We start from the raw sequence: 19,838 nt of genomic DNA, 5'->3' as shown, positions 1-19,838 counted from the left end.
TGATACATTTTAAACTAACAATTAATATAACTTGATCCCCCCCCTCCAAAAAAAAAAGCACACACACAAAAACTTGGGTTTTTACATCAGTTTAAGTCAGATAATATTATGTCTATAATAAAATGTGAAATGTTGATAAGGTTAAATAACAAAGCTGTTATGGGGTTTTTAAGGAATGATGGATGGAACAATGTTTTATTTTTCATGATGTTTAGTGATCTAATTTTGTAATTTCTGCTAATGTGATGCAGCAAATGTAAAGATAAATTTTATTAGTTTTCATGTTTAGAGTAGTTTGTTGTTTTCATTGCAATGCAAGATATGTAATTGTACAAATGTATCTAAGTTTTGTCATTGTACACGTACTTGTCAGTCACCAGCAAATTAAATAAATGCTGTTTTTCATGTACAGTCTGTGTAATTAAAAAACTGTTGTCACTTGAAATTCTTTGTTATGGTTTAAAACCCAGGCAAAATTGAAATTCTCAATATCAAAATATAGTTGTATAAGTGGTAGTATTTTTGATTGTGTGTTATTAACCCACTAATTGCAGCTGCTCTAAACACGTATGGAAGTTTTACAAGCCATACACTGTATATGCCACACTCGCACTCAACTGCCAGATGCGGACCTACCATATACGGCAAATCAGCAGTCGACGGGTTAAAGTTACAACATGAAAGTGGAAAGGAAATGTATTCAGTTTCAATGAGATTTTACTTATGTAATTGCTTCAACTTCAAAAATGGTACTTGAAACTGTAAACTTGGGATAATCAAAAACATTTTCAATTTTCAGTAGCGAAAAATGAAGAAGGTTCACAGAAATGTAAACGGTTTATTCTTTAAGTACATTGACTAATTCTGCTGATCCTATCTTCTACACACCACCAGTTATTTCTGTTTCTTTTTTGCAAAAAAAAAACAAACAAAAAATCATTACTTTGACAGATGATGTTAATTCATGGGATCAGGATGTGTGTGCGTGTGAGCCTTTCCAGCTTTGGTGAGAATCACAGGCTAGAAAAGCTTTCATATAGGAGAAAATGTGCTTGTTTGTAGCTGACACCAATTAAATACAGCAGACAGGTAAAAATACATTTGATTAATAAAATTTATTTCAGAGTAAAATCTCTAAGAGATGTTTAAGGTTACAATCATCAGTATCATACATGATTTAAAATAGTTCAATGACTAAGAAAAATTTGCACCAAACAGATAGGTATAGATGCACAATCTTTGATGTATGATAATGTAGAATAATAAGTAACAATTTTCAGTTTGAAGATATTCATTAGGTGGTTTTTACTTAAGATACTGTAAAACTTATTCTCGTTTATGTGTGTAATAAATTTGGAAAGGAAAATATACCTAAAAACCTAAATAACAAGTTAAAAGTATTTCGTCAATAGTTCATCCACTCATTCACTATACAAAGGCTTTCAAAAACACATTTTTGTTATATTATAGTTTTAAACTTTTGACAATTATATACTGACTAGAAAGCGAAAAAAAAATTGCACATATAACTGCAAATATCTATACTTACATTAAAAGAGTTCAGAGAACTAATGACATGACAATAACAAAACATCACAAAACATTTTGAAGTCATGGATTGCTGCAAAGATATCAAACCAACATTTTAGCAACAGTTGAGCAGGTTGTTAGAGAACTTTAATAATATGACCTCTGACTACTTAACAGTAGATACAAGTTAAATGATAAAAGATTAATTTAAGTTTCAAATACATCAATTCTCATTCATACTATCTTCATTTTTGCATGATAAAAGTGTAAGATACTTTAAAAAAACCCATTAAGACAGCAAAGCCTGAGAATAAATACTACTGAAACATGTATTCTCTTAGTTAGAAGGAAAGAGTACATACAGTATTGCATGAAAAAATTTTAATATGAAATTCTCAGGATTCTTGTACATGCATACTGTCATTTTGAAAAACGTTTCATCAAAATATAGAAACATACTGAGAGGTAATTTGAGTAATGTTTATAAATTCAATGTAAGATAATTTCTTGCCCAACACTTTTTTGTTATGTCTTTAGTGCGTACTTCATGATATATATGTATATAGTGCTACGATGTGTGAGCTTTAAAGGGAAAGGCAAAGAACTACATGTATATTATTTGGCTATTGAATAAAAATCACTGCTTACACTACATTATAAATACCCCATTTTATGCATGTTTCAAGACAGCTAGTTATTAATCAGTTAGTATTTTAGAGTTTGATACTATTTTGAGTTAAGATTTACAATATAAAAGACCCTTCATGGACTTCACAATAGTGATAGAAAAATGGAGATCATGATTATTTCAAGAGTTTCAATTTTATTCAGGCTACATTAAATTGTGTATAAGTCACGCACACATAGACAGTTTATGTAAAAATGATCATAAATATAATTTCTACCCTTTAAAGTGTTGTTTATTTTTTTACAATCTTAGCAAGAATGTATTTGAGGCATTTCAAAAGCTAACCAATAAAAAAATTTCTATTTGTTTTTACATATACTAGTGTGCCACTGTGGGATTTACTGAGATGGCTGTGCTGAGGTTGGTGTAAAATAGTGGATGAAGAACATTAATCATCTGTTCCGAGAAACATTTTTTGTGAACTCGAAAGACTACAGAATACAATCAGGAGGAAGTCCAACATTTCAATCAAATAAGAATTTATGAGTGAAAGAATATAATATCATGCCATTCTATATCTGGAAAACTTGTATAAATAGCAAAATACTATCGCTGAAACACCAATGAGCAACAAGAACTATAAATTTTCATAACCACAAGTTTTTAGTGCATTCCAAAAGAAAATTAACATGGATTTTCAATTAGAAATAAAAAATCACAAGACTATTCTGCATAAGTTTCTTAAAAAAAAAAACCCAGCTGTAATTAAAAACACTACTAATTATAACACCTGAACAAAGGTATACGAACCCCACCTTGGCGGTGGGTGGTGATGACTAGCTGCCTTCCCTCTAGTCTTACACTGCTAAATTAGGGACGGCTAGCGCAGATAGCCCTCGTGTAGCTTTGCGCGAAATTCATAACAAACGAACCCCACCATATCTGCTGTGTCTAGTGCCAGTGAGATATTTTGCCCAATACCAGGACAGTTCAGACTGGTTGGGATATGACAAATATAGCAGTGGTTGAGATGCTAGTTGAATATTTATTGCTGAGCATGATTGGCTATCTATGCTGTTCCCACCACAGGTATTGAAATCCAGTTTTTAGCATTATAGTCCTTTAAACTCAGACTATTTATATTAACAAATTATTTAAAGTAATTTAACTAGTAGTAGTAGTAGTCAATATTCATTATTCCATCATGAAGGCATCAATTTATCCTAATGGCAATAATAAGGTTGGAAGAGTATTTTGTCAAATCTACATTTTTTTTTCTACAAATAAATGGTGATTTCTCAGAAACTTAATCTCTAAATTAATAATGAAAACAGCAAGCTGCAGTTAAAGATAGTATCCTCTAATTCAATTCTCTTGTTATCAAGAGCTTTCCAGATAATTAAAAAATATATATATTTTGTATTCACAAATGTGTTGATTATCAATGCAAAGTTCCTGTATATCATAAAATGCCACCAGTAAATTAAGATATTTACATTTTTATCAGAATTAACATTAAGAAAGGATAATCTTCACGATGTGAAATTTTAAGATTTCTGCAAAACAATTACAAGTAAGAATGATATCATCACTGACACTAAAGTAAGGAGAACATTCTTGGCCAGTTATCCAACCCACATACTCAAACAGCTTACAGGGTATCCAAAACTGTTTGACAAACCTAATGGATGAAACATTTACAGACTATGTAATTAGTGTGTGGTGTAGCCAAAAAAACTGGTGTGCCTAAAACTGAAACAAACTGCAAGTTCAACATAACAATTCTACTCAAGAATAACATCTATTCCAGCATCAATAGTTAATCAAATTAAAAATCTGTACAAGAAAAAAAATGTAACTTATAAAAACAATAAACATGAAAACCCAAGCACTTGTGAAAATTAGACCATCTTCAGTATTACTAAGGTGTCAAAGCTCAACTCTAAGAGATGTATGTGTACTGACCAGATAAAACTAGATAAATGGCATTTGATATCCATTTAGTGTCATGGGAAAATGTATCAAATATGGTTACTTCAAAATAAAGCTACATAAAGAAATAAAATGATTAATTGGAGCATATTTGACCACACTACAAAAAATTGAAAATTGACTTTTTTTTTTTCCAACTATATGTTTCAAAATAATTGAATGCACAATGGTGCAGTAAATTTAAATTCATCTAAAAACATATGCAATTTTCTTTTACTTCAATTGTTTCCTAATTACTAAAAGATGCAGAAAGAATTGTCATCACAGAATAGGTTAAAAAATATTATCTTTGTATCTACAAATTCCCATGTTCTATTGGGTATTTGCCTCTTAAATGTACAATAATTATACACATGTTAATGTGAATATTTGTTTCATATAAGAGTACCCATACTGTGTAAATAAATTCAATTAACATTAAAAAACAAAAGTATACTATTACAAATAAACATGCTGTTATTTCAAAATGAACTGGATTATTATATCGATTTATCTCCTACACTTGGCTGGTTTACAACAGGTCCTACTGATTTCACAAACAATGGTTATTGGCTTCATCTGAATTTCCACAACTTCAAATGATATTTTTCATTTCATCTAACACATGCAAAATATAGGGTGTATGTGTTATTGAAGAAACAGGATACAAATTAAAAGTGTTCTAAATAATAAAAAAATAGCTTCCCCTAGATAATGTAACATTTTACAATAAATATGTAGATAACAGATAAGTCTAGTTGTTTAACATGAAAGAATGAGATAAATTTATAGTATAACCATGAAAAAATCCTCCCCAACTTATGAGTGATGCTTATCATTTTCAAGTAAAACTAGTAGGAAAGCTTCTTACCTGCACGTTTTATGATACTACAAGACGTAGTGTCACACTATTAATACGTGTACTGTACTATGGAATTCAGTAATTAGAATGTTATAATTCTGATGCTACATATCTGCTGCTTAAAACACAATTCACTGTTGACAGAGGTATAACAGTTAAGGAATAACTTAATGAATGACCTGCATGGGTGCATGTAGCTATTAGCAGGAGGACATTTGAATGCAAGTTATATAGATATTTGCAAACTTCACTGTTCTGTCAAGCTTACTGCATTAATTTGTGACTAAGAAGCCAGGGAGACTTTTATGTCTTTTGGTGTTAATGTGGCTGAAAAATATTAGCCTGTAAATCAATAAGTACAAGAGATTAACAAAACTGATTTACACAAATTACACCAAGACATTGTCTTCTCCACAAACTTTTCAAACAGGTCATCCATTGAAAACTCCTCATTATTTATAAAGTAGCTGTTAGCATGTTATATAATTGGGGACTGTTATTAAAACAGCTGTCAGTATCTCTCTACAAGTGCCCCAAAACAATAATTGTATCTTGACAGTTTATACAAAAAAAGTTACTTTTGGCTATTTTCAGATCCAAACTTGTTGTCATTGTTAATATATATACAATGTATAGCAAAATCACATTTCCTTATTATGTTAAGAATATAATAACTTTTATTAAAATATACTGTTTAATATGTATAATAATGTTAAAATGTACAGTTTATTAGTAAAATAGCATTTATTAAAGGTAAACCAAATAACAGCCACATAAATTTCATGACTTCAATAATAATAATAAGAGTAATGTGAATGGAGTGTTAATGTGGATGTAACACTGTTTGACAATAATTACTTTTGAATATCTAAATTATTAAGTGGAAGTAACACTGTTTGACAATAATTACTTTTGAATATCTAAATTATTAAGTGGAAGTAACACTGTTTGACAGTAATTACTTTTGAATATCTAAATTGTTAAGTGGATGTAACACTGTTTGACAATAATTACTTTTGAATATCTAAATTGTTAAGTGGATGTAACACTGTTTGACAATAATTACTTTTGAATATCTAAATTGTTAAGTGGATGTAACACTGTTTGACAATAATTACTTTTGAATATCTAAATTGTTAAGAGTACCAAAAAAATAGTCTCAATATGTAAACATTTTTACTACTGTCAAATTGTAACAGCTGGGAACTCCCCAGTTTTAACTAATTAAACACGTAAGAGTGGGCAAGCAACTGTTTTGAATAAAAAAATAAAAATTCACTGTCAAATAAAATAGATATATCGGTGAATGATACAGTATGCTTACACCATACATGATCAATATTTAACACAAATTGTTGTTACAACCCCAAACAAGTTTACATACAATAGTACCTTAAATACAGGTTTGTACAATATCTTGTGAAGATTGTCTTTTTAAGCAACTCCACTTGTCATGCAAAGTCACTGGCTGCTTATTACACAATAATGCCTAAGCAAGGACGGGATCATTGTATACCCAATAATAAACTACACATAACTTTTAACAGCTTTTATTGCATTTACGTTACCTGTACAGTTTTATTGGCCATATTTTAAAGTTCCCTGATAACATGTTTTTGCATCAAAGGCTAAAACATTGGAATTCCTATGTTAATGTATTCTTGATTAGATATTTTTCATAAAAAAGTAAGCAAGACATTAAAGCATATTTAAAAAAAATGCACACAAAGTTCTTGTAATATTTATATAAACTGATAATGTAATGTGTGTGCCATGATTTACAAAAAAAAAAGGGAAAAACTAAGGATCTGATTGTAATATATAAATATAAGATGTACAAATATGTTAATATTTGTATACATTAGAGTTACATGATATTTCAGAAGGGGAAAATGTAATATTTCACATTAGAATACTTATTAGACTGACAAGAAGTTTTAAGTATAAAATACTGAACAAATTTAAATAGATGAACTTACCTTTGGATGAATAAAAAGTTATAAGTTTGGCACGCCATTGTGCATGTTTTAAGCTGTTAGTATGTTAACCCAACATGTATATTCAAATCAGATGATATGCTGAAATATTGTAGAATTTAATGTATGTAAGTATCAATTATGAATGCAAGTGGGGATTTTGTGATTCCTGAACATAAAATACCGGGACAAAATATGTAAACATACAGTATGTAATTAGTTTTATCAACAACTATGAATAGCGTATAGTAAATGATATGTAAGGTGTAGGAAATGTGGTTTTTAAATGCTGTTGCACTTGCAAAAAATAACTAAGTGATGAGGTGAAAAAAATTACTTATATATGCTTTGTGAAAATGTGACCTGACAATGAAAATAAACTATAAATAAATCAGTAACATAAAAATACTTTAAACACAGCTACTGAATCTTACACACAGCAGTAATTTCTTAATAAATTATTTATTTTTCCACTAATCTTTTTGTGTAAAATTCACTAATCTATTGCCTACCCCTACTTTCTCTTAGACAAGCATGCTATTTCTTGGATATGAAACAGATTACAGCAATTCAATATTCTATCAAACTACTGTTTTTTTTTTAATGAAAAACTTAAGATATTCTGATTACTGAAATTTTCAGTTGTTACCACAGAAAAGAATCTACATTTATATTATTCATCAGTTTATTCCTATACTGTCAAGAAATACATTTTCTCTGAAGATTACTATACTTCATTAAATTCCGATGTGCTTTATATTACTTTAAAAAGTGCATATGTATAGTCTGCAGAAATATTTATGTATAGATTTCTGTGAAAATTACTAACTGCTACTAATAAAGCATTTTTCTGTGAAGTCTAATATTAAAAGCAAACATTGATACTGTATTGTATTAAAAGCTACTAGTTGAATTTCCTTCTTTAGTATTTCAGCATTACTATGTAAAATATTTTTAACTTTTACCTTTGCATACCAAGTATAAGTTTCTAATCATCACTAAAATATAAATGCAGCACAAAGTATTAAAAACAACAATAAAAGTACTGGTGATTCCTTATAGCTACAGGCCTATATTCCACTGGTAACAGTGATCTTTGCTTTTATATTCTTGGGCATAAAAGAGCATTCTTTCAGATATTTGAGAGTTGGTGAATTTTGCAGTATGCACTGATGGAGAAGTAAAAAAGGAAGTGGACTTGCCATAAAGTATATTTAATACACAAATAGCTAGTGACCCATAAAAATAAGATAAAGGTTACGAAGCATAGAGAGAAAAATTATGCTAGAACAGAAGAAAGTTTCATTAAACACCACTATTAACCCTACGTGTACAGGTGAGGGTCAAAATTTGGATGCTCCAACTCTGAATACAGTGCCATTCTAAATAGTATTATGAATTTGATGCCAGAGTTATCAACTTTCCATGTTACCCTACGTTGCTGATTTTGTAACAGTTTGTATTAATAATATAAAAAATATCAGATACAACTGCAAGGATACTACAACAACTTTAGATATGCATTTAAGGGGTTGTTGTGGTTATGCAAATACAATTTTCAAACTTTACAATGGACAAAAGCATTTCTATTCTCAATATCACTTTGCACTCCGATTTGTCCGAGTCCGACTCATTTTGTCATTTCACAGACATATCTTTAATCCCATGCACAATCAGTTAAAGGAAATGGGATTGGAACCAAAGTAGATAGAGATTTTTCGCTGAATGAGGTAGAAAAGATAACAATCATTAAGAAACCTATGAGAAAAGGACTTCTTGGTATACTCAAGACTAAATATTAAAGATGGCAATCTAATAAAACAATGGAAAGCTATGAGACTAGAGAAGTAAAGCTAAAAGATGGAAATACATGCCTTGAAATTCACACACTTCTTTATAATGGAAAAAAAAGAAAAAAATGTGTGGAAAAGCCTTGAAATAATAGTCAATTAAACAATGAATAATTGGGAAAAGTCAACGATAATGGTAAATTGGAATTTCAGCCACAGTTATAATTATTACTGACAGAAAGAGAGAATGCCAAAGCTGAAAACATTCATGAAAAGAACTGTCAGTAGATGTAGAATATAAACAAAGCAACATACATATATAGAGGTATCAATGAAGTCATTAAAAAAAGACAATCATTTCAAAAGACAAACATGTAGTCAGCCACCATGTTACTGTTCGATAATACCATTTAACAAAACACACACAGATATAAATAACAAGTATATGACTATCAGTTGTCAAAGTATGTATGACTACATTATAAATATTACTGAACATGAAAGAATGAATTTACAAAATTTGTTATATAATGATCATGTGGGAGATGAGTCGAGAAATACATGAAGTACCAAACTGACATTGTAGTTTTCTGTTCATCCAGAAACAAGTTAATATGTTTATATTAAGTAGTTTTTTCACACATACACTTTATTTTCAAAACTCCTTGTCAATCTCACAAAGCACAAGAAAATCATAAATGGCAAAATTTTCATACACAGTTACTTCTAGATGCACAGAGTGCATCTATTTGTACAACAATATTTTTTTGTTTTTATGTCTAGCTTTATAGTGCTATTCCTTAAACAAATGGATGTATTTGCATTAACCCAAAAGCTACATGATTTACTTTACCTTTCAAAATGAACAATCATTTGTCAAATGTTACTTACATTGCCTTATTCAAAAGATTAATCCATAAGTTCAGTGCATTCAAATTTCAGTTACTACGTTGTTCCCTTAGTGTGACTTAGGACGTACTTGACTGTTCTTTCCTCAAAGCAGTATTGGTGGGATCTTGAACTGAAGGGTGAACTACCATACTTGTAGGTAAATTATTTTTTTCCTGATTGTTTTGATATGTGTTAAAGTAAAGGTGTCGATAGATAGGTCCTAAAGATGACTGTAACCCACTTACAGGTGTAATTAATGTTGTGGTGGTTCCTTCTGATGGCAAAGATGTGGATGTATTAGCAGTGCATTGAGAACTTTCAATTCTGTCAGACTTTGCTACATCTGGAGTCTGACAGTTATTTTTTAAATTGCTTACATAAGATGGTACCAAAGTAGGCTTAAGTAGTGGTGAGGTTGTTGAAACCATTGGCACATTTGAGATCTGATTAATTCCTGTAGAAATTGAGGAAGACAAGGTGATGCTCTTGGATACAGCTGAACTAGTCTGCAATAAGGAATTTTCCATTTTTGCTTCACACTTTGCTTCCATGTTGCAATAATGGAAAAAGTGGTCAGACCTTGCTAAGAAAGCTCGGCCACACATAGTACAAGTAAAATTTGACCGGGCAGTTTCATGTCGTTTCATGTGTAGTTTCAAGTTTCTCTGGTTTCCAAAAGGTTTATCACACATTGGACATAAAAATGATTTACCTACTTGGTGAGTGGTGAGATGCTGGTACAGGTTACCCTTAAGAGTAAATGTCTTAGAACAAAACTGACAGTCATAAGGTTTTGAAGCACAGTGTGAACTCATGTGAGAAATTAACTCTGCTTTATTACAGAAATTTTTTTTGCAATAATTACAAACATATGTATTAAGTTCCAGAGGTACTGACTGTTTATGTATCATTTGTACATGCTCATGCAGTTTAGCTACAGTGGAAAATGTTCTTGAACATTCGGAGCAAAAAGACAAGTCTGTCTGTGATGACTCAATGGGAGAAAAGTGTGGTATATTTGATGAAACCTGAGCTTCTGAAGTTTTCAGAGAGACAGATAAATTAACTGCAAGAGTTTCATTGTGTCTCCTTTCAACTGAAGCTTTAATTTCCTTTGACTGGCCTGTTGAATGTGACTGATGTGACACAGAAGAAGGTGCACTAGAGAGGGCTATAGGGTGTTGCATTCTAGTATATGTCGTCTCATGAACACTAGATATATTCTGAAATGTTTCAAGATGTGCTATACCATGTTTTCCAAAACTAGTCCCCTTGTTTGTGGTTTGACTAGATGACTTTTCTCTGTTGTGGGTTCGTAAATGTTGTGTTAGATTGCCTTTTAGTGCAAATTTTCTTCCACAAACTATACATGCATGAGGCTTCAGTCCACTATGGATTAAAATATGTCTGCTTAAATCCCCTTTCAAGCTAAAGCACTTACCACAAGAAGAGCACTCGTATGGTTTTTCACCAAAGTGAGCTCGAATGTGTCGATGCAAGCTGTCTTTCTGTGCGTAATTCTTACGACAAATAGTGCAAGTGAACTGTTTTTCTGGCGTGTGTGTTCGAAAGTGTTGCATTAAGTTTCCTTTTAAGGTGAATCTTCGACCACATACTTGACAAGCAAATGGTCTCTCACCATTATGAATCCTGAGATGACGCTTTAGATCTCCATTTAGCGTAAAGGCTTTTGGACAGTAGTTACAACAATATGGTCGAAAACCTCTATGTACAAGCAAATGTCGTTGCAGATTACGATTATCTGAAAATGATTTATAACATCTATGGCATTGAATTCCCTGAAGTGATACCTTTTTATTCTCTGTCTTCACACTTCTCTGAATAAGAAGATGTTGTTCTTCTGTATACAATTCTGGTTTTATTCCACTATGTATATCTAAAGTTGACTGTGTAACAGGTTTGTAAACAGATGCATTTGGAGCTGAAGATGTGTTTGAGGTTTGTGATGACAATGTACTTACACTTTGTGACAGTTTCTGAAACTTTGATCCATGGTTATTTGACATGTTTACTGCAAAAGGCACATTTTGTTGTGTTCGAGCCAAGTTTCCACGAAAGTCATCTCTCAGAAATTCTTGTTCAGATGTTGACTCAGGTTCTTCACTGCCCTCCATCTTTGATTCATAATTAACTAATGAAAACTCCTGTTTACCATTAGTACTACTGGGTAGATACGACTCTGAAGCAGGTTTTTTTTCAACATGGGAAGGACCCAAAATATGTTTCCAATAAACTGATGGAGCCAAACTTTTGTAGTTGTCTACTATACTTTGTCCAGATCGAGAGCTAGAAACTCGAGTTATCTGCTCTACAACTTTGGCGGCCTGTCTCAAGATTTGCCAATGCAGTTCAGTATCCATATTTGGAGAAAAATTTAGCATCTCACGTAAAGATGGTAAAGGCTGTGTAGATCCTCTATCAGGGACTATAGTTTGTGGGGATGTTCTATCTGAGGTAGTACTTGGGTGACAGAATGCTTTCTCTAACATATTGCCAGAATGTGAAGGGATCTGAGATGTCACTATACTCTCTTCTATTACAGGTTTTCCAGAGAGACCTGCATGAACAGAAACAGCTTCTGATCTAGATGACATTCCAAAATTCATGATGACATCATTACATTGACTAACTGCATCAGTAGCATTATGCATGTTTGGAGCATGGGTAGCTGGAGAAATACCTATATTAACAACTTCCTTTGATGAAGAAACTTGCAATTCAGAGGAGTCTAGAGAAGAAGCTCTACTAACTAAATAACAGAAACTGCCTCCATTCTCTTTAGTTTGATTGTTACAGACATTTGTCATTATTACTCTCTGGCTTATTTCTTGATTTGGGAACAGCATGTTTTGACCACTATTTTCATTCATGGTTAAATATTATTAGTGCTTAAGTGTTAAATATCAGTTTATATACAGTATACATCACAAATAAACTATGCACTCACATTCACTTCCAAAGTGACAGCAACTAGAGATATTTTTCTGTCTTCTCATTTTTCTGTACAAGACAACTGGTTTCTGTGAAAAAAAAAAATAAATATATATATATATATATATGTATACATACAATTTACTTTACCCATTCCTGATAAGTTATTATTTTGAAAATGAAAGGAGAAACAGAATACAGCAGATATTTGTCTTAGAAGAACTGAGCAGATGCAAATTGACAATTACAGTACCAACAATTACTAAAATTATTCCTTGATGCTCATTCCTTCTATTGTAGTTTACTTCAATCTTGTACATTAACAGTGATAAACTTAAATTTACATTGTACAGTGAAAACATCTTTTCGTATGGTAGAGGGATTAATGTCAAATAAATGTTAGTTAAGAGATAATTTCATGTAGACCTACAATGTGCATTTACAAAATTTACAAGAAAACTGCTGTACATTATTTCATACAAGTTTGTGACAGAGATGATCATGATATACCTGTGTTTCAGTATTAGTTGAAATGACATTTATTTATGGGATTACTTTTATTTCCCAGAATATTATTTAAAGGAACTAGTTGAATTCAATTTGTAAATAAAATTTGAAAAAAAATTAGTTGTACATCTGAGGGGTTATTTACTTCACAAGGATTTAAAAATTGCAGTTTCTCTGTAAATCAGCTTCATTAAACAGTTACTTAATGAATCAGAGCTGGCTTCATGTGGTCTGTTTATAGTATGTCCAATTATCAGGTTCATTCCCAGGACATGAAAAAGTAGATAAGAAGGTTCTTATTGAAATATGTATTATCAAGTATTTTAGTATTATAATTGTGGGAAAATACATAAATATATGAAGAACTTGTATAAAGTATAAATGGATCAAAGGATTAATGGTAGTCATTAACTATGTGATGAATGGAAGTGTTCAGTCTTATGATGCCTATAACCATACTATTAACATATGAAACATTTAACGAAGTGAAAAACACATGAAGCTCTTATCACACATACAATATTTTTGAAAAATAGAACAGCCATGATCAACTATCTGAATAAAGTAAGATTAGAGTAATAACTTACACTTGTTCAAAACTGAGATATCACAGTTATTGGTTTCTTTACACTTACTCCAGGATATTGTAAACACAACATATGCAACATTTTATGAGAGTGAAAACACCTTAAGTTCTTATTACATGCACATTATTTTAGAAAAAACAAATTGTAACAGAGGGGAAATGGACATTAAAGCTAGTCATGAACAAGTACTTGAATGGGGTTAGAAAGGCCCTGGGATCCTTAAGCAGTGATACAAAGGAACTTACAAAAAGGATCTGTTTAATATGCTCGAATTCTAAAGAGAATCTGACATACATGAGGGTAAAGCATATATATGTCTGTTTAGAACAGAGAGTCAACTAATTTTATTGGTTCAGGCAAGAAACTAATTGTCATGGATTATATAGATGGCATAGCAAAAATGAAATAATAATAAGGGGGAAATTTCCAATCCTTAGGATAGAATGTGTATCAGATAGTACTACCACAGAGTAGAGCTACACAATTTAATAAGTCATCTATGATCAGTGTTTACACTAATTAGTGTAATGTAAACTAATCAATTAACTGAAATTAGTGTTTCCAATTATTATCATTTGTAATTATTCCAACAACTGATTAATCCAAATTATAATTAAATCAACTGTCACAAAAATAATCAACTAATCAAAACTAAGGTTTCTGATTGTTTCAACTATCCAAGTAATTGAAATATTGCAACAATACTTGCTTGCCAACCTTTTTTTTTATTGTTCTTGTTGAACTGCTGACTAAAGGGAATGCAACTGACTGGCAGCACCTGGCCCCAACATTTTTTTTCCCCTTTGTTGTTGTTTTTGTTTAACTGCTAACTAAAAAGAAGATAATTGGAAGGAAGTACCCACCTATTACTTTTTTTACATGTTCATACCATGGTTCGAGGCACATTGTAGTAATAGGGCCATTGATTAGTCAATTAACAAATACCACTAATTACCTAGCTCTACCAGAGACCAAAGTAGCTGATTAAATCATGATGGGACACAATCAAGAAACATAAATCTACCCATTATCAAATGTTTATAGCCACCTACACAAGATCAACAATGGCTGTGAGACTAGCTGTAATCTGATGCATGTACAATGATACAAGAATACAGCGTAAATTGTTTACATTTTCATTCTCCCAACTGGATATCCTAGAATCTAAATGTAAGTGACCAATTTGGCCAGTGTAATCTACATGTAATTACTATAATTTGACAATTTTTATCATTGTACATAAGTTAAGAATACAAGCTCTTTTTTTTTTCTGTAACCTTTGAATACTCTTGTTAAATTAAAGCAAAACTTTAGAAATTAATTTAAAAAGTATACATAATTTAGTTTTTTGGTTTTAAAATCTTAAATGATACATAATAATGGGGAGAAAAGCAAAGAATATAACTAAAGATTCCTCTTTTTTGATTTCTTATTGTTATTTAATCCATACTGCAGCATTATGACTTTGGCTAACTAGCTGAAAACTAGATGAATTCTTAAAATTCTTTACTCAAGGTGGTAATTGTAGGAGTACATAAGCTATAAAATACAGTTCAATACATTTATTTTTCTGATTCTAGTTCCAATAACAACAATAAAAAAAGTCTACTACTAAAAGCATCTGGCAGGTAATGACTACAGAGGTGGCAATGCAGATATATCAAACAGTCAAAACTTGTTTTCCTAAAATTTCCATCAGCATAATTTATTGAGATATATTTATTTTCTGTAATGCTGTATGTATTGGAAAAATAATATAAACACATAACTTCATATAAGTGATAATATATTAACTTGACTAAATGTTGTTACTAATTTCAAGTAATGAAAAAAAAATCCTACTATGAGAGAAATAAACTACATTAATCAAATTTCTAAATCATAGTATTAAAAAATATTCCACCTCTCCCCTTTATATTTTTACTAGGTCAAGTCTGAAGCAATAAAAACATGTAACAGTTATTACTGGTTGATTTCTCCAATTCTTCTTCTAAAAAAAAATTAATAAGACATAGATTTTCTTGTAATGTATCATTCTTTTAGAATGCTGAGTAAGTCAGTAAAGTGAGCACTTGCTTTTGACTGTTTCTAATGTAGCTAAAGATATAGCACTCATCTACATTTAATCTGACATGAAAAGTGTGCAAGAAATATTTTATTATTCCAATCCTACATAGTATTTAATACACATAACTTCAACCATCTATTACCATATTTTTTTTTATCCTGGTATACTTTAAGCAAGATTTTGGGCATTGTCATAACCAAATACATTGAAATAGGAATAGTTATTCTTTGAAATCTGACATTAGATATTATTCTACCCTTGTGACATATATCATTACAAAACTTTTTAGTGTGTCAAAATTAATTTTGAGCATGAAAGAAGAAATCTGTCACCTAATGCAGCCAATATAAACATATTTTACACTCCCATGGTTTTCATATATCTTATAGAAAACTTGTCAAAGACATTTAATTAGGTTTGTAGTTACAGGATTCCATAAAGGATTTTTTAAATAGAAATTTTGTGCTACTATGTGGGAATATTAGTGCCAGATATAACATCAAAACTTTGCATTCTTCTACTTTAGAAGTGAGAAAATAATACAGATAAAACTGTTTTAATGGCTTACACTGAATCTTAGATTTGTTTCAATATTTTATGTGAAGGGCTTTGCTTCAAAGCCTCAAAATAGCCTCAGATGAAATATTGAGCTTATTAAATATACAGACAAAAAAAAGGGACCATTTGGTCCTTCAAGGCTGTCCTTGCACACCCACCCTTGAAAAAAGTAAAAAAAAAGAAAAAGAAATCCATGCTTTAGTTTTAAGGAAACCATTGATTTCCCTCAGAAACTCCTGTAAGGTGCTGGACTCCACTAGTGACTGCCTATGACATCTCATTCTATAAACTAATCACTCTATCAGAAAAACAAGAGGGAATTTTCAATAGCCACAGCACTTGAAATTCGTTTAGACAGGATAAGAGTAAATTAATCTATGAGACCTTTTTTCCCTTTTTATTAGCTATATTTTTTGTGTGCCAGCAATACCAAGCATGGGGCATGTATATACCTGATCTTATTTTATTACTCATCAGGATCTCTACCAGCCTACCCTCAAATTGAAATTCTTTTAGGCAGGAGTAGAGTAAATTAACCTATGAGACCTTGGGCATGGTCAAATATATTAATTGAAACAGTTTGACCTCCTTGGTCCAAAACTGTAATTAGATTTCGAATCAGTCAAAAGATGATGGAGCTAAAATTTTGTACTAGAAAAACTTGGAGCTGTTCTATGAGTCACTATGCCGCAGCTAATAAAACTGCCTTAGCTGGAGTCTAACCTGTCTATTCCAAATTTTAAATTTGTGTCCTCTTATTATCAAAATATAGCACAATGAAATCAGAGACCTTTATGCAATTGATCCCCTGAATAATCTTCTAAACTTCAATAACATTACCTTTTATCATTTTTTCTCAATAAAAAATATATTAAGAAATCTTAAATTATCTGTACAAAAAAACAACCACCCCCAGAATTACTCTAGTAGCCCTCTTCTGAATCATTTCCAATAACATATTATCTTTTCATATATAAGGAGACCAAAACTGTTCTCAATATTCCAAAATAAGCATAACTAATAATTTCTACAGAGATAATTAACTCTTGTGACTTGTAACTAACAATGTACACTCTAAAATTCTATTGGCTTCACCACTAGTAACAGAGCACCAATGACATGAGTCGCTTATCCACTACTATGTCAAGATCCGTTTCTTCAGTCATGCTATTGAGTGAACTCCTATTCATAGTAACCATGTGATCCAAATTATAGTAACCAACACCATTACCTTTCAGTTACTAAAATTAAAGGTCATTTGCCAAATATTTCTACATCTCATCGATTGATCCAATTCATTCTGTAATATCTCAACATCCTCATATAGCTATAAATATCATCAACAAACTTTACTAATGTTAATAAGAAAAAGAAAGCACTAAAAATGTTATTATTTAACCAACAGTACAGATCCAGCTACTTCCAAAGTTTAAAGAATATATATATGCTAAAATGCTGCATGAAGTTTCCATGCATACATTTCTTTTATACATGAAAGAGTGGAGCTTTCTAAAAATGACTGAAAAACTTATAGTCCTTAATAAAACAAGTGCTTTGGAAATTTCTTCTCATTTGAAACAAGGTTTTTAAATTATTTAACTTAATATACTGAATACTTTGTTTGGATGAATGACTTTCTATCATTTAACTAACTTTTTTAACTCAAAGTACTAATGCTAAAAACCTTATAGAATAATATTAGTACATGCAAGTAGCATAAAATGAGAAATGAAACTGATTGCTTCACATTTCAGCAAAGAATTCACTAAATTTTAAATAAATGATACATATCAAGAAAATAATGAAGCATGTAGTTACATATATATATATATATATACATGAGAACTTATAATATGTTGCTACAACTAAATGCCAATTATAAGAATTTACTTTTTAGTCTGTTAAAAGCATTTATTAGAACCATGAGCTTACTTCTTAATTAGGTGCATTTTTACTACACATATTTATAAGGGATGCCATCATTAGGAATTATTTTATACTAGATGTACTTCCATAGGGTCCCCAAAGTTTTTTGTTTCAAGAGTAAATAAAACCAAAATTAAGAGTAACAAATATTTTTATTTCTTGCTTTTGAAGTTTATATGTCATGCTATGTTGTAGCCTACAGAGTGCATAATTTTTCTTGTGATTCATAGCATGTGCACGTTTTACTGAAGTCATGACAGTACAAATTGTGCAATATTAAGCATCCCTTATGTGATGTTATTTTAGTGTCTACTGACTGACTGACAAACAACACATTACTGTGGTGTGAGTGGTTAAAACAGATAACCCTTCCAGGTGGCCTTTGGCCCCCCCCTTTTGGAGAAATAATGCAGTGACATTCCAGGAAACTCTGCACAACTTGAAAAACATAAACTAAAAACTGCACAAATGGAATTATAAAATGTGATTAAAAGCTTCAATAAAACATGTTTACATTGTATTTACTCAATTTATTGAGTTTTGTTTTGTACCAATATGCAGAGATAAGATATTAAGATACTTAATACAAGTAGGACTTTGTCTCAGTACATTGGGTTAAACTACTTTAGGGAATGGAGTAACAACACAAAGAAAGACTAATATTTTCCAGTGGCAGTTTCTAGATATATATATATAATAAATGGTGATAACATTTTCAGGTATCATCTGCACATACACACTGGTTTAATTAATAGTAATTCACACAAACATATCTTATTAGGTATATTATAACAGTATAAGGAGTTGATTACACAAAATCTTTTTGTCAATTTTAACTTATTTCCAACAGAACTGAGAATGAAATGACTGAAGTATTAATAAAAATGATTTTACACTGATTATTTTTCTTTTGCATATATGAAAATTCCAATGTAATAATGTTGTTAAATTGTTTTTTATGGTGCCAAGGTTAAACACACAAAAAACAAGGTACTTGCGTTCAACTTCATGAAAGTACAAGTCTTAATAAAATTCAAAATTTTCTCTGTACCTTACAAACCGTTTCTATACTTGGTAAGGGCTCTGTGACATGTTCAGCTGTTTCTATATCTATGAAATAGAATGTTTGTAGAATAATGAGTTCACAACTTACTGCTAATGACAAAGTTAACACATACTTTTCTTCTGATCTGTGTTAAAGGCGGTATGACTTACAAGAATTAAGATGCTTTTGTAAGCTAAATGTTGCTTCTGCTTAATTTTAGTTTGTTTGTTTTTCACAAAAATCATTTCAAGTTTTATCTTGCTTTAAACTTGTCAATATCAGCATTTTACACAGGACTAAGGAAATTATAACAGGAATATACGTTAATATCAAGGCGTAAGCTAATAGTAATACTTAGAGTCAGATTAAAAGCTACGTTTTTTGTACGAATATCAACGTTTTAAGAAATAATACACATACGAATCTGATATAAGTAACAAGGAAGTTTAATCACAGTCCTACTAGTAGTACTACTTCGTACTTAGACTTCACCCGCAAGGCGTAAGATATACTAACCCTAACATAATGTGTAATTACTTTACGGAGT

The 19,838-nt window shown here is 30.8% G+C and overlaps 1 protein-coding gene and 1 long non-coding RNA gene across 2 annotated transcripts; both read right to left on the bottom strand.

Annotated features, from left to right (window-relative positions):
- Positions 1-1,096: 1,096 nt before the first annotated feature.
- On the bottom strand, positions 1,097-19,783 carry LOC111086432. Its single transcript, XR_002611150.1, has 4 exons — positions 19,712-19,783; positions 19,298-19,356; positions 12,617-12,689; positions 1,097-4,747 (listed from the first exon to the last, which is right to left on the bottom strand). It is a non-coding gene; the product is annotated as an uncharacterized LOC111086432 (long non-coding RNA).
- Positions 6,853-12,610, bottom strand: LOC111086431 (zinc finger protein 569-like). Its single transcript, XM_022389236.1, has one exon. It carries the CDS (start codon positions 12,537-12,539, stop codon positions 9,726-9,728), a length of 2,814 nt encoding a protein of 937 aa, XP_022244944.1. The 5' UTR covers positions 12,540-12,610; the 3' UTR covers positions 6,853-9,725.
- Positions 19,784-19,838: the final 55 nt, after the last annotated feature.

The sequence above is a fragment of the Limulus polyphemus genome, unplaced genomic scaffold (genome assembly GCF_000517525.1).
Source record: "Limulus polyphemus unplaced genomic scaffold, Limulus_polyphemus-2.1.2 Scaffold1092, whole genome shotgun sequence".
NCBI lineage: Eukaryota > Metazoa > Arthropoda > Merostomata > Xiphosura > Limulidae > Limulus > Limulus polyphemus.
Note: the sequence above shows the minus strand (reverse complement) of the source record. Positions and strands in the feature narration are given on the sequence as shown.

What these genes read in the sequence shown, in the direction of transcription:
- LOC111086431 (XM_022389236.1), bottom strand. Translation starts at nt 12,539, where the DNA reads ATGAATGAAAATAGTGGTCAAAACATGCTGTTCCCAAATCAAGAAATA.